Here is a 14,406-nt window from a genome sequence, read left to right as displayed (position 1 = left end):
CCTATACAAGGATGCCTGCCAGTAAGATAAATGGGGACAGAAATCTGGCCTGGGCTCTGTTCACTAAGGCCTAGAATGGGTGCATCCACTTGGAAGAAAAGGCTCCCTTATCTAACGGACACAAGAGCACCCTACAGGCTGGCATGGACTCTGGAGTCAGATGTATCTGGATTTGAATCCTGATCTTTGGGTCCTTGAGAAAATTGCTCACTTTCTTCAAGCTTTAGTCCCCATCTTGATTTTTTATTTATTTATTTTTAAAAGTTTATTTATTTAGTTAAGTAATTTCTACATCCAGTGTGGGGCTTGAACTCCTGACCCCAAGATAGAGAGTCGCATGCTCTTACAACTGAGCCGACCAGGTGCCCCAGTCCCCATCTTTATAATGTGAGGATAGTGCTCTGCACCAATTAACTAGCATTCACCTCTCCTTGTGAGCCCTATGAGGCCTGAGACCCAGCCCAGTTCTGGGCACATTAGGGTGCAGGTGAATGGTGAGTGTGTGCACATTGCTTTCCCTGTCCTCCTGTCAAGCCCACTCCCTCCATGTGGGTCTTCAGGGTGTGGCCATGGGTGTGTTGTGAGTAGGTATGCTGTGCACACCCAGGGATTGGGAGAAAGGATGGAAAGAGTGGCTACAAAACAGTTTGACAGGGATGCCTGGGTGGCTCAGTCAGTTAAGCATCTGATTCATGATTTAGGCTCAGGTCATGATCTCAGGGTCATGGGATTGAGCCCCATGTCAGGCTCTGCACTGAGCCTAAAGCCTACTTAGGATTCTCTCTCCCTCTCCTCCCCCTTTGTCCCTCCTCCCTGTGCACTCTCTTTCTCTAAAAATTAAAAAAAAAAAAAGTTTGTAAAAAAAAAATAACAGTTTAATAATGTGATCCTGTCTTGGGTTTGCAGTGAGTGAACACAGAGCCCCAAGCTCTGCCCACATTTATAGGACTCCTCCTGTGCCACCAAGAACCAGATCCAAGCTTTGTGGGCATGGGGAGGATGAGAATAGGGATTGATGGAAGGGGCTCATCTGGAAAGGCCGACTGGAGGGAGCAAGCCTTAAGCCAGACTTTGAAGGTGAAAGATCACAGAACCCGGGAATGGAGAAGGGTACTGCAGACAGAGGCTCATTCCACCTGGCCTGCTCTGAACACAGATCCTTTCCACTTATTCCCTCATGACACAGCTTCAGACCCCTGTGTCTTGGTCTGGACTGGCTCACCTGGCCAGCCCTCTCTGGACTTCTGCCATCAGGTTTAGCTAACTGTCCATTGCTAAGACTACAGTCTCAGGAATATGTTGATAGTCCCTACCTCAGTTACCTGGGCAGCCCTATGGCTCTAGGGTTGGAAGAGTTGTATCTCCCTGTAAGGAGGGTCTAGAGTGTGGTCACGGAGGGCAGATGGGAGGCAACAGAGGCCCCGGGAGGCTGGAAGTCAGCAGGATCAGCCAGCTGGTTTCTGGGAGTCAAACTGACCATAGAGGGAGACAGCCAGGACTCCAGGGAGGCTGCATCACGGCAGCATTATGCTGCCATGGTATGACCAGTCTGCAGACAAGGCTCTAGGACCAGTTCCTTGGCTTGCCAGGCATTACAGGCTCCTTGAAAGCACTCAGGGGTGATGGCCTCCCACAAGCACAGTTTTGGGTTCTAGTCTTAGAGACCTCTCTGCAAACTTGCCCATCTAATCAAGATCTGCCCACCTCTTCCCAAGCTAGGATGTCTGAGGACATGAACTCCTCATCACCCTTCAGTTCTGAGTTACCACCTCCCAGGAGGCCCTCCCTGCCCCCACTGTGGGACTGGCTCAGGCTCCTGCTTGCTCCTCAGCAGCCTTCACTCTGAACCATGCATAGTTGCTGGTTACTTATTTGTCTTGAGCAGCATTGTATGCCTTGTATCTGGCAATGCACTGACCTTTAGTAATTGCCCAGTAAATTGTGATGGATGGCTGGTGGATAGGGGGATGGAAAGAAGGTATGGTGAACATGAGTACAGATTCCAGAGCCTTCCTGGGTTTGAACTCAGTGGGTCCCTAAAACTCTGTGTGATTGAGTAGAATGGGCATTTTCATAATCCTTCTCTAACAGGCAGACCAGTTAAGAGTACCAAATGAGCCCAACACATGGCAAATGCTGAGAACAACAGCTGCCAGATAAGAGCTCAGTGAATATTGCTTCTTGTTAACGATTACAGAGGAAAGAGGAAGGTGGAATCAGGCCCGATTGGTCCAAGGAGTGTACTGGCTGGGAAATGGGTCAGGGCTCCCCCCGAGACCCCAGTTCTGACCCTTTGCCCCATCCTGTGTCCTGTGCAGATGAGCAACAAGCGATCTAACAGCTTCCGCCAGGCCATCCTGCAGGGGAACCGCAGGCTCTGCAGCAAAGCCCTGCTGGAGGAGAAAGGTCTGAACCTGTCCCAGCGTCTGATCCGCCACGTGGCCTATGAGACCCTGCCCCGGGAGATTGACCGGAAGTGGTACTACGACAGTTACACCTGCTGCCCCCCACCCTGGTTCATGATCACAGTCACAGTGCTGGAGGCAAGGACAAGTGGGGGGGGAGGGGGTTGGGAGAGAGGCAGCGGGAGGCTCTCTGAGATCAAGAGGGGAAGGGCAGCATCTTTTCCACCAAAAGATTGAGGTGGTTGAGGACCAGTTGTCATTCACCAGTCAGACCTGTGTTCCAGAGCCTGCAAGTGTTGTTTTAACCCCTGGACCCCAAAGATATCCCAAAGATGATCAAGCCATATTGACCACAGCAAACTTCCCACATTCCCATCCCTACCAAAACAGCAGTAGCAAAAGCAATGTAATAAGTTTGTTGATTTGGGGTAGTTAGCCAGGCTAACTCCTTAAAGCAAGCTATTTTAGTTCCTCCCTCGGTGAGTAATGTGGACAAGTTGTTTGCTCCCCTGGGGCCCCTTCTCCCACCTGTAAAGTAAGGATAACCAGACCCACCCTCCTCCCATAGGACTCCTCTAGAGCAAGAGTGGCTGGTGGTGCTTTCTGAATGCAAAAGCATTACAAATACATATGGGAAGGGGTGTTTATGAACAGGTAAATGTGGGCTTAACATATTTTGAAAGAACATTCTCCCCTTGGGAATCATCCATACCTGTTATTCTAAACATCTTCTGCTGATGCAACAGCATCCAGAGGTACCACTTTCTCAATCAGTGCCTATGTGTGAGAAACTCTGAGTTCTTTTGGCTGTTCAGCCTAGAATCTGTGAGCCCCCGACCCCAGCTCCTGAACGGCGTTCTATAATCTGCAGTATTTCTCTTCCTAGCCATGGGCCTAATTACCACCTGGGCATATGTTCTTGTAAAGTTGATGCCGAATCAAATAACAGGATCATTAAGCTCCATGGCATCCTCCTTTTTTCCTAAATCAGAATAGCTGATCTGTAAGCCAGTGCTCCTCCGTTTGTTGTTATGGCTTCATCCGAGTACATGTTGAAGATGTGATTTTTCTGAGATATTCTTGGAATCGTCCTCCAAATGCTTTCTGTGTTGGTCTATTTATTAAATTCTATTTGAGGACCAATAATAATGAGCTGCCTTGGGAGCTGTATTTGCTGCCAGGCCACCCGCATTGTGTGAGATGGACAGAGCGTTTCCCAAGGGAGTCCTGCTGGGGGGCCTGAGCCATTCTCAGGCTCAGCCCAGGAGGCCTTAACCCCACACTAATTATAGCTTCATTTGCTGAGTGTATAACAGGCACCCAGCTGGCTCTTCCTGCACTTCACCCCTTTCAAACCTCATGATCACCTTGGTATCCCTATTTCCAGGTAAGGAAACCAAGGACCAGAGAATTCAAATAATGTGTCCAAGGTCATCCAGAGAGGCCAGATTGAGTGTCCAGATTGGTTTCAAATTTCCAGAAACCTCAACTTATAAACTCAAACCACGAATCTAGAAGAAAATACTGAAATAATTTTTTAAGAATTATCGTTTCTTTTTTTTTAAGATTTTATTTGTTTATCTATTTGAGAGAGACAGAGAGGGAGAGTGTGAGCAGAGAGAGGGAGAAGCAGACTCCCTGCTAAGTAGGGAGCCTGATGTAGGGCTTGATCCCTGAACCCTGGGATCATGACCCAAGCCGAAGGCAGATGCTTAACCGACTGAGCCACCCAGGCACCCCTGAAATAATTATTTCAAACTATTTGTACGAAAGCTCAAAGCTTTTGTTTTTGGTTTTCTGGTTCTGTAACAGATAATGGAAGGGGCATGGTAGGAAGCTACCAGCCCAGATCGGTACCTGAGATAGCTTTAAAAGAGTATGCATACACCCTGAGGAGGAACACAGGGACATGAATGATGTATTTTATTTTATTTTTATTTTTTATTTTTTAAAGATTTTATTTATTTATCCATGATGATAGATAGATAGATAGATAGATAGATAGATAGATAGATAGAAAGAAGGCAGAGACACAGGCAGAGGGAGAAGCAGGCTCCATGCAGGAAGCCCGACATGGGACTCGATCCCGGGTCTCCAGGATCACACCCCGGGCCAAAGGCAGCGCTAAACCACCAAGCCACCAGGGCTGCCCTGCATTTTATTTTATGTTTTTTAAAGTTTATATAAGTAATCTCTTCACCCAACGTGGGGCTCGAACTTACAACCCCAACATCAAGAGTCATGTCCTCTTCCAACTGAGCTGGCCAGGTGCCCCTAAATGATACATTTTATCTTTTTAAGATTTTATTTATTTGTTTGTTTGAGAGAGAGAGAATGAGGGGAGGGGCAAAAGGAGAGGGAGAGAAAGAACCCCAGGCAGTCTCCATGCTGAGCACGAAGCCCAGTGCAGGGCTTGATCTCATGACCCCAAGACTATGATGGGAGCCGAAATCAAGAGTTGGATGCTTAACTGACTGAGCCACCCAGGCGCCCACTGAATGATGCATTTTAGAAAGAGTTCTATTTAAAAAGTACCCTTTTAGGGTATAAACAAATATGCTTCAGTCATGGGCGAAAGCAGCTCATGTGGAGTATTGGTGAGGAGGTAGAGGTATTGGAACCCTGGTGCACTGTGGATGGGAATGCAAAATGAAGCCATTACTGGAAACTGTGGAGGTTCTTCAGAAAATTAAACATAGAGCAGCACCTGGGTGGCATAGTCAATTAAGCATCCAACTCTTGGTTTTGGCTCAGGTCATGATCTCATGGTTGTAAGATCGAGCACAGTCTGCTTGGGATTCCCTCTCCATCTCTCTCTCTCTGTGTCTCCTGCTCCTTTTCTCTCTCTCTCTCTCTCTCTTATGCATGTGCACTCTCACTCTCTCGCTCTCTCAAATAAATAAATTTTTTTTTATTTATTTTTTTTATTTTAAAAAAAATTTTTTTTTAGGTATTTATTTATTTATTTATGATAGTCACAGAGAGAGAGAGAGGCAGAGACACAGGCAGAGGGAGAAGCAGGCCCCATGCACCGGGAGCCCGACGTGGGATTCGATCCCGGGTCTCCAGGATCGTGCCCTGGGCCAAAGGCAGGCGCCAAACCGCTGCGCCATCCAGGGATCCCAATTTTTTTTTTAAATTAAACATAGAACTACTATGTGATCCAGCAACCCCATTTCTGGGTAAATACCCAAAAGAATCAAAAGCGGGGACTCAAAGAGATTTATTAGTATATCGTCTTTATAGGAGCATTATTCACAATAGCTAAAATATGGAAGCAACCAAAGTGTTGGATAAATGGATAACAAAATGTGGTCTATATATTCAGTGGAATTTTTTTTAATTCAGTGGAATATTATTCAGTCTTTAAAAAGAAGGAAATTTGGACACATGCTGTAACATGAGTGCACCTTGAGGAATGATACTATGTAGAATAAGCCAGCCACAAAAAGACAAACACCATATGAGTCCTCTTAGATGAGGTGCCCAGGGAATCAAGTTCATAGAGAAAGGAAATAGAATGGCAGTTGCCAGGGCTGGGGGAAAGGGGAGGGCGGAGTTGGTGTTTAATGGAGTCAGAGTTTCAGTTTTACAAGATGAGAAGACTTCTGTGGATGGTGCCAGTGATGATCGCACAACATCCTAAGTAAACTGAATGCCACTGAGCTGTACACTTAACACTGATTGAAACGGGAAATTTTATGTTATGTGTATTTTGTCACAATTTTAAAAAACTACTTATGTGGAATTGCCTCTTCCCCCAAATGGTATGTAAATTATTACTGTGATTAGGTTATTTTTTTAAGATTTTATTTATTTATTTGAGAGCAAGGGAGGGAGAGAGCACACGCATGAGTGCATGAGGGAGAAGGAGAGAGAATCTGAGGCAGACTCCCTGCAGAGCACAGGGCCTGATGTGGGGCTTGATCCCAGGACCGTGAGACCATGACCTGAGCCGAAACCAAGGTTCAACCGACTGAGCCACCTAGGCAACCCACTGCAATTAGTTTAAAACCTTGGAACCCTTCCTGCCTAGCCCCGAGGAGGTGTGGGCAGGGCCCATCTGAACATATTGTGACCACTTAACACAAAATAGACAGAAGTGGGGTGAGGTAATTGAAAGCTAGGCTGCACACTGACCATCGGGTGCCCCTCGTTCTCTAAGGAGGAAAGGTGACAATTTTCAGTAGAGATTCTGAACATTAGCGCCAGAGGGGCTCGTGGGCAGTCTTGTGTCTAGTAATAGGCCCTCATCATTCTGTGTTTTCATCCAGGTTGCCTTTTTCCTCTACAATGGAGTGTCGCTGGATCAATTTGTGCTACAGGTAACCCATCCGCGATACCTGAAGAACTCACTGGTTTATCATCCACAGCTCCGCGCACAGGCGTGGCGCTACCTGACGTACATCTTCATGCATGCTGGGTGAGTACCTGCCTTCATTTGCTCCACCCAGAGTCCTTGTGGGAAAATAGATCCAGAGAGCCTAGATTGAAATATATGTTTTAGATTATTTTTTATCTTTCTGGACACAGCATTTGAGGTGGCTCCTTGAAATTTACCTAATAGCAAAATATATGAGTTAATTATTGTCAGCGTATGGGAAAGGGGAAATGGATGGAGGAAAATGCTAAATTTAAGCCCATAGTGAGAGCAGTATAAATGTAGGTTATAAGCTTGCTCTGAGGTTCCTAGTGGCCAAAGCAAAAAGGGAAGTGTGGTTAGCAACCAAATTCATTGTCCATAAACTCTGTGTGTGTGCAAGTGGCTCCATAAGTGAAATAAAGAATAGATTTCTTGAAAGTGCCTTTTTCTCAAGGTGGTCTCCATAGGTGGTGAGAGTCTTTGAGGAATTTTGGCAATACTGGTAGTTTCTGTTTGTAGATATGTGGCTTCTTTTGGGGCTGGAATATAGTCGGTTCTCACTGGTGCCTCCTACCCCACGATAAGGACCTGCTGGCTGGCCAGGTGACCACCCAGGTCCCAGTCCCCTGAAGAGCATGATCTTGGCTAGAGACCTTTTTTTACATAGTAAAAGCACTCAGTTGGGAAAGTAGAGTCCGTAGACACTAGCCTCTGTGGTGTCTTCTGCAGTGTCTCCAGAGAGAAGCAAAAGGGTTCACTGTTAGCCTGGGAAAAGCTCTGGGAGTGCCTGTCCCTGGGTTTGGAAGTGGGAAGAGGGTCACTCTGGTTCCCATTCCTTAGCAGAAAGACCCACAATGGCCGAGAGGGAGCCACACTGTGAGTCTCCCCTCCTGCTGAGCCTCCAAAGCAGCACAAGTGCCAAACCCTAATTGGCTGCACTTACAGGAGAGGGGTTTTGGGGTGAGGAGACATGTCAGTGGTTTCTAAGGGATGTCTCCACTCTGAGCCAGAGGAGATGGTTAGTGCAGGCTGATACTTTGCCTGCTACGTCCCATGCTTTGACCTCACAGGACAGCACCATTTGTCTGAGTTACATTGCAGGTGCCCTCCTGGGTAGGCACGTACCCACGTGACCTGAGTGGCACAGCAGTTTGCTTCCAAGCCTGGCCCTCCAGACCAGGATGGGGCTGTGACCCAGGCCAGGGTCCAGACCTCTCATGACGTACCCTGTTACCCTATAACTTAAACATCCCCAGGAAGCTAAGCAGGTGCTCTAGGATCAATTTAAATGAGGTAATGGATGCTAGAGTGTCTTATAAACTTGAAAGCACACATTGATGCAGTAATAGTAAAGTTACAATTTTTTCTAGTAATAGGCTCACCCAGTTAGATACCATTTAGCAACAAGATCTGGTCACAGATATATGATAGTATAAAAAGGAAAGTATTCACAGAGTAAGAAAACCCAACCCCAGGGGGTTGGGAGTAGAGTGGGTCCCTTCTCACCAGGAAGAAGCCTCCCCTATGAGATTTTAAGGGAGAACTTTGAATTATTAAATTCTAAGAGATATATGCTTGTGTTTCTTTTGAAAACGTCTTTCTCTTTTAAATATCTATAGCTCTTACAAGTACAGTAGGGAGCCAGAGCTACCTTGTCTCCTGGTGGATGGAGCAGATTTTGTACATCAGGAACCTGGGCTCTGTGACTTAAAGCCAGGCAGTGCCCCTCTCTGAGCCTTGGCTTCCTGTGTGTCAACCGATGCATTTTCTGGATCTTGACTATGGTTAGCCCCCCATTACTAAGGCAGGTACAGACACTACCAGTCACTGTCCAGGCCCTGCACTGTTCCTGTCCCAGGTGGCAGGCAGGGCAGGGTGCACTCTTTCCAAGATGGTTGTGATTCCTGTCCTCAACCCAGACCAGGAGCTCCTCCAGGGCAGGTTGGCAGGTATAATTCGCTAATGGATCCCCAGCATCTTGGCATGCAGTATTTGTTGAATGAATGAATGAATGAATGAATGAATGATGGAATGTGGTCTTTCTGTACAGGATAGAACACTTGGGACTCAATGTGGTGCTGCAGCTCCTCGTGGGGGTACCTTTGGAGATGGTGCACGGAGCAACCCGTATTGGGCTTGTCTACGTGGCTGGCGTTGTGGCAGGTAGGCAAGTGATCCTTGAATCCACAGGGGTCAACCTCCCTGGGGCGGCTAGGAGATCCCATGGGAGTCGGCAAGTCCCAGGCCTCCAGGGACTCCGGACTCCATACCTAGGCTCCTAACTATTAGGGTTGCTCTCCAGGCCAATCTCCCCACCTTCCCAGGGAGGCAGGAAAGGGGACTGCCATCTGAAAAGAGAGGCAGAGGATGGCCAGGGGAGCAACATTTCAGTCTTTCCACTGCCATGTTGTACCTGTGCGAGCTTAGGGAAATTCCTTAACCTCTCTTGGCTCCGTGAGGTTTTAGGAAGGAACTTATAAGATCTGCCTGTAGGGTGTTAGGAGGGTAGAGTGAGGTGACGAATAAAATAAGAGTGCCATGTAAACTGTGCTGGGCACAGTGAGATTCCCTTGGGGACATCCAATGTGTGGAGCCAGGTGCCTCCGCAGCCAGGCCAGCGCCTGTCCTCTTGACTGACCCCCTGCTGACAGGAACCAGTCTGGCCTAAGAGATAGTGAGCACCTGTGCCAGCCGAAGGAGACTGGGGCCCCGCTAACCCCGCTCACTTGGCCAAGACCATGACCTTGAGGATAGCAGGGTCCCTAGAGCCAGCAAGACTCCCCCTCTTCCTCCCCAATGGGGGTGAGGTAGGCTGGGGTGAGCTGGGGAGCACAGGCTGCATTTCTGCAGGAAAAGTCTGCGCCAACTGGGTTTCTGAACAGAGGGATCTCCCTCGTGATGTTTCCAACTTTATAGCTGGCTTTTTTTTTTCTTTAACAAGGTTTGCTGCCTCAGCTCTTCACCTTGACAGCTGTGCCCAAGGGAGCTTTGTGTGTATGTTTAAGTAAGATCTTAATCCTTCCTGAGTGGCATTAAAGTTGTCATCAGGAGAGCAGGGCACCGTTGACCTTGTAAACAACAGGCAGTCTGGGACCCTGGGAGCCACTGAAGTGACTTCAAGAACCCCAGAGAGAAGGGTCCCACCCGACTGCCCACTCTTGGCAAGGCCGGTCTGCTAGTTCATGAGCCCTCAGCATGGCAGATTAGCCCCACACCTTCATTTCTCTGTGTGCTGAGAGTTGAAAACTTGGCCCCTTTGGACAGCACCCCTCTCCCCCGAGCTTCTCCCAGCATTTAGTGCCTTCCGCATCCTTGAACCAAGGTCTGATGAGGATCTCTGTGTGCCAGATGTACTCAGCCACCCACGCACCCCACCCCCAAGTCTTGACATCTGGAGATTTGTAGTCCCATTTTCTATACCTAGATACTCAGAGACCCAGATGGTTAATGGCAAGGAACAGGAAAGACACTCATAACGCTTGCAGTTAGTAGTCATTTAGATGGGAGTGCCAATAACCCAGAGGACAGAAATGAGATTCAAGATGACTCAGGGCTCACCCAAACCAGATGACACCCCATGGGGAAGCTGTGCCAGTGTCACTTCCCAGTGACACCAGTGCAGAGGGGGATGGTGCATCAACAGAAGTATGCCTTGCCAACTAATGGGGAGGGACTGTGTATCATAAAGCAAATAACCTGTGCTCTTATATCTGAGGCAGGGACTCAGAGAGGACACTCTGGTCACCATGTATCATATCACTAATCTCTAGGATCAAGTTGATCGATCTGCCTGCACCATTCCTCCCTCTCAACTCTGTGTGCATCCCAAGTCCAGAGGGGGGCCCATTCACAGAGAGCCAGATCCTGACTGGATACCCGGTAGTCAGGAAGGGCCTGCCTTCCTAAGGCAGGTACCAGCACGCTCCACTTGTCACAGGTACAGAACCTGAGTGGTAGAGTGCCTCAGGAGACTTGCCCAAGGAGACTCAGTTGTATGTGGTGGAGCTGGCGTCAAACCCAGGCCGCCTGACCCCAAAGGCTGTGCTTCAGCCTACTGCCAGGTGCAGTGAGAACCCAAAGGCAGGCCTTTTCCTTTGTGCAGATAATTTATGGTCAGAAACCAACTGAGGTCTTAACAAACATCAGGCTCCACTCTTTAGGTCCCACCCAGTGAAAATATTCCAAAGGCGAGGCTGTCAGATTTTGTAGCACAGTTTGCACAGCTAACCTCTGCGCAGGTGCATCTGGTACTTTGGGCCTGCAATAGGGGATTCTCATACGTTACCTCCTATACTCACCCCAAGTCTTATGACATGGGTCCTGTCATCTCCATTTCAGAGGCAGTTCAGAGAGCTGAAATGACTTGTTGGTTTTCTCAGAAGGATCAAGAAGTACTAGAAGTGAGTGGAAACCCTTCCTCTGCCCCATGCTTCTAACCAATGCTTGAGGCCAGTGTGTGAAAACCAGCATTTTAAATGCTCCAGCAAGCTTTTCTTACAGATTATATAGATTATCAACCATGTGTGCCTCCCCAGAGCCTAACACAGGGATTGGCATATGTTAAGCAACAAATATTTGTAGAACAAATGGAAGAATACATGCATAAATAAAGTTATATTGCTTAAAGGTAGATATTCCACTGATTTTTATTAGGATTTTTTTTTAATGGCTAAGGGAGACATTGGAAAACACCTGCTTTAAATATTTCAGCGTAAAATTTTTGCAGCTGTGTGTTATGATAAAGTCACCAATTTATCTGCGTGCTGGTTGACCCAGAATTTTTTTGAGAAAGTTCATAGCCCCCACTAGAACTAGTCTTGGCCTACTGCTGTGCAGAGGTGTGTGTGTCCCTCCAGCTTGCCATTCTGTCCCCATCTTCTGCCCCCGGGACCTCTGGGAAATTTGTACTGGCCTTATGGAACTGTCGTCCATAAGGTTAGGTTAGGTTCCAAACAGCTTGTCAGGAATCCTATTTGGCCCAGGCCTCCTGCCCTAGAATGGCCATTATTGCTATACTGATATGCACACAGGCCCAGGCTTATATTTGATGTCTCCCACCTCCTTTAGTCCTGGGCTAATCTGCACCCATTTGGGGAAAATCTCTTTGCCACACATGGAGGGCCAGATGGTTACATTCAGGATTCTAGAACCGGGATCCAAACTTCAGATCCTGGATCTCAGGCCAAGGCTCAGGTTGTTGAATCTCTGATCTGAAAGGAACTCTTGAGGTGCCCCCAGTGGGAGGCATATTTGACTCCCCAGACCCCACCCCCATTCAGCCATAGGCTCTCTGTGTTCTGCTCCATAGGGTAGGGGTGTGGGTAAAGTTTCCTTTGAAAAGAGGGTTTCACTGCTCAGCTGCTCAGAAGTTGGAAAGCCTTAGACCTCTTTATTTGACAGATGTGAAAGCTGAAGCCCAAACAATTCAGGGGCTTTGCCCAAGGTCACACGATTAGCCAGTCCCACCCCCCATTCCAGACTCTTGCCTCAATCCCAAACTGACCCCTGATCCTGGGGTCAGGACTCTTATTCATGGGTAGGGTGAGAGAAAGGTCAGTGTGGGGCAGCTGGACTGCACAGGCTTCCCTGCTGTCTCTCTGCCACTGGTGGATGTCACCGCACTGGGGAGGCCGAGGGAGCAGAAGCTGGGCCGGTGTGTAGGGACCTGTGAGAGGAAGGAGGCCAGTCCAGGGAGGCTGGGGCTTCCTCTGTCCATGCGGTAATTAATGAGCCATTTGGGCAGCCAGCCCTGCAATGCAGCCTTCCTCGCTGGCTGCCAGGAGAGCGTGGGAATCCTTTGTCATGCAGATCCCACTGCCTGCCGGTTTGCCACCCTGGGATTTTTTTTTTTCTGTTATATACAGCTGACCCCTTGGCTAGGCAGTAAAAAAAGAAAGTTATCTGACAATAGATCAATACCTAATTAAAGCCAGAGGGAAGGCATGAAAGGAGAGAAGAAAGATTTATAGTTACCCTGGGAGGGGAGAAGGATGTGGGAGTTCTCAGTTCCCAACAGTGCCTTTTCCTGGGAGATCACATCCCCCTGAGACCCAGAATTTGCTGTTGGGATCTCTTACTTGAAGGATCTCAGTGAGCCAAGGAGCCTTGAGAGAAGTCTGAGGGCGCAGGTAGGGGAGAGAAGGGGGATGCCGTTATGGGGGTTCCCCAGGCTCAGGGGTGTCAGGTGCTCTGGCTCTTGGGCTGGGCCCTGCCTCCCCTTATGTAGCAGACCCTCCACCTCCATAGAACCTGCAGAGTTTGGCCATCTGCCGGACCCTCCTTCTCCACCCAGGCAGCAGCTAATTGGCTCCTGAGCCTGCAGGCATTTTCCAGTGGTGGTTTCTGCACACTCACCCGGGCCAGCCACCTCTCAGCCTCTGGGCCCTAGGCTCTACCTCCCAGTTATTTTTAGTCTCCCATGTCCTTCCGTGGAAGCGAAAGCATTGATCATACTTAAATGAGACCAGAACAATACATTTCCCTCCTCTCTGCTCAGCCTCCCTCGCAGCACAAAAGTTTGTCATCCCCCAGACCAAGAGTCTACACCCTTCCTTTCCCCCAGAGGATATGACATCATCTCTCTCCCTCTCTTCCCTGGGACTTTTCAAGGACATTTTTCTTCCAGAGAAACCCCCACTCTGGAGATCCTTTTGGCCTGTTGTGATTTCATTTGGCTGAAGGGAGGTTGGAGGTGGTGCCAAGCAGGTTTCTAGATGCCGCAGTTGAGCAGCAAGAGTGATGATGGAGGATGGAGGTTGACCTCTGTACCCATTTGGGGGAGTGGCTGCTGTTGAGGCCAAAAGCACAGGCCTCGTGTCCACAAAGCTGGATTTACATCCTGGTTCCTGCTCTTCCTACTGAGTGACTCTGGGCTCAGTCTCCTCACCTCTGCAGCGTGGCCACTGTTGTCTTCCTCAAAGAGCTAAATGGGACAGAGTACGTAAAGCACGTGGCCGGTGTCTGATGCACGGTACCTATGCATCACAGCTGCTCTGATAGTATTGCGTATTGCCCGGAACCCTGAGGTGGCACCATGTTATCCCTCCCCTCCACTGAGTCTCCTATAAAAGGAGAAGTTTCAATCAATGGCTCTTCCAGCCATCAGTTAAGGCCTCTAGGGGGCTCCAGGACGACATGGGATGCAGGGAAGAGGACATGGAGGCTAGGTTCAAGGGCCTGGGGCAGGGGCAGGGAGGAAGCTCCAGCATCCTTGAATTCCGCATATCTCTCTGTACCAGGGTCCCTGGCGGTGTCTGTGGCTGACATGACTGCACCGGTCGTGGGCTCCTCTGGAGGGGTGTATGCGCTTGTCTCTGCCCATCTGGCCAACATCGTGATGGTGAGCACCTCCTGTCCCAGCATGCCTATCTTGGCGTCCCCCCTGCGCATCAGTCATCTACTCCCCAGCTCAGGCACATAAATGCCAGGCAGACCTGGCTAATATTAGAGTTTGCAGATGCTCTCTGCTTTCTGCAGGCTTATTTCAGATGGGGCCCTTCCATATACAATTTATGTTTTTTTTTTCTTCTTGACTATGAAATTACCCATTTCCCTAATTCTACCCCTTTCCCACTAGACTTTAAAAAATGTTACAATAGAGGCTCTTGGCTGGCTCATTCAGCAGAGTATGCAACACTT

General features: G+C 48.6%; 1 protein-coding gene across 6 annotated transcripts in view; it reads left to right on the top strand.

Annotated features, from left to right (window-relative positions):
• The window catches only part of RHBDL3 (rhomboid like 3), a 47,178-nt gene that overhangs the window by 18,413 nt on the left and 14,359 nt on the right, over positions 1 to 14,406 (top strand). For all 6 annotated transcript variants that reach the window (XR_004819108.2, XM_025476507.3, XM_025476508.3 and 3 more), the window contains 4 exons: positions 2,319 to 2,543; positions 6,680 to 6,828; positions 8,819 to 8,931; positions 14,007 to 14,107. Coding sequence is in view for 5 of the 6 variants with exons in the window: in XM_025476507.3 (XP_025332292.1) it covers positions 2,319 to 2,543; positions 6,680 to 6,828; positions 8,819 to 8,931; positions 14,007 to 14,107 (588 nt within the window). In the remaining variant the exon portion in view is untranslated. The remainder of the gene's footprint in view (positions 1 to 2,318; positions 2,544 to 6,679; positions 6,829 to 8,818; positions 8,932 to 14,006; positions 14,108 to 14,406) is intronic.

This window comes from Canis lupus, chromosome 9 (genome assembly GCF_003254725.2).
Source record: "Canis lupus dingo isolate Sandy chromosome 9, ASM325472v2, whole genome shotgun sequence".
In the NCBI taxonomy this organism is placed as follows: domain Eukaryota; kingdom Metazoa; phylum Chordata; class Mammalia; order Carnivora; family Canidae; genus Canis; species Canis lupus.
Note: the sequence above shows the minus strand (reverse complement) of the source record. Positions and strands in the feature narration are given on the sequence as shown.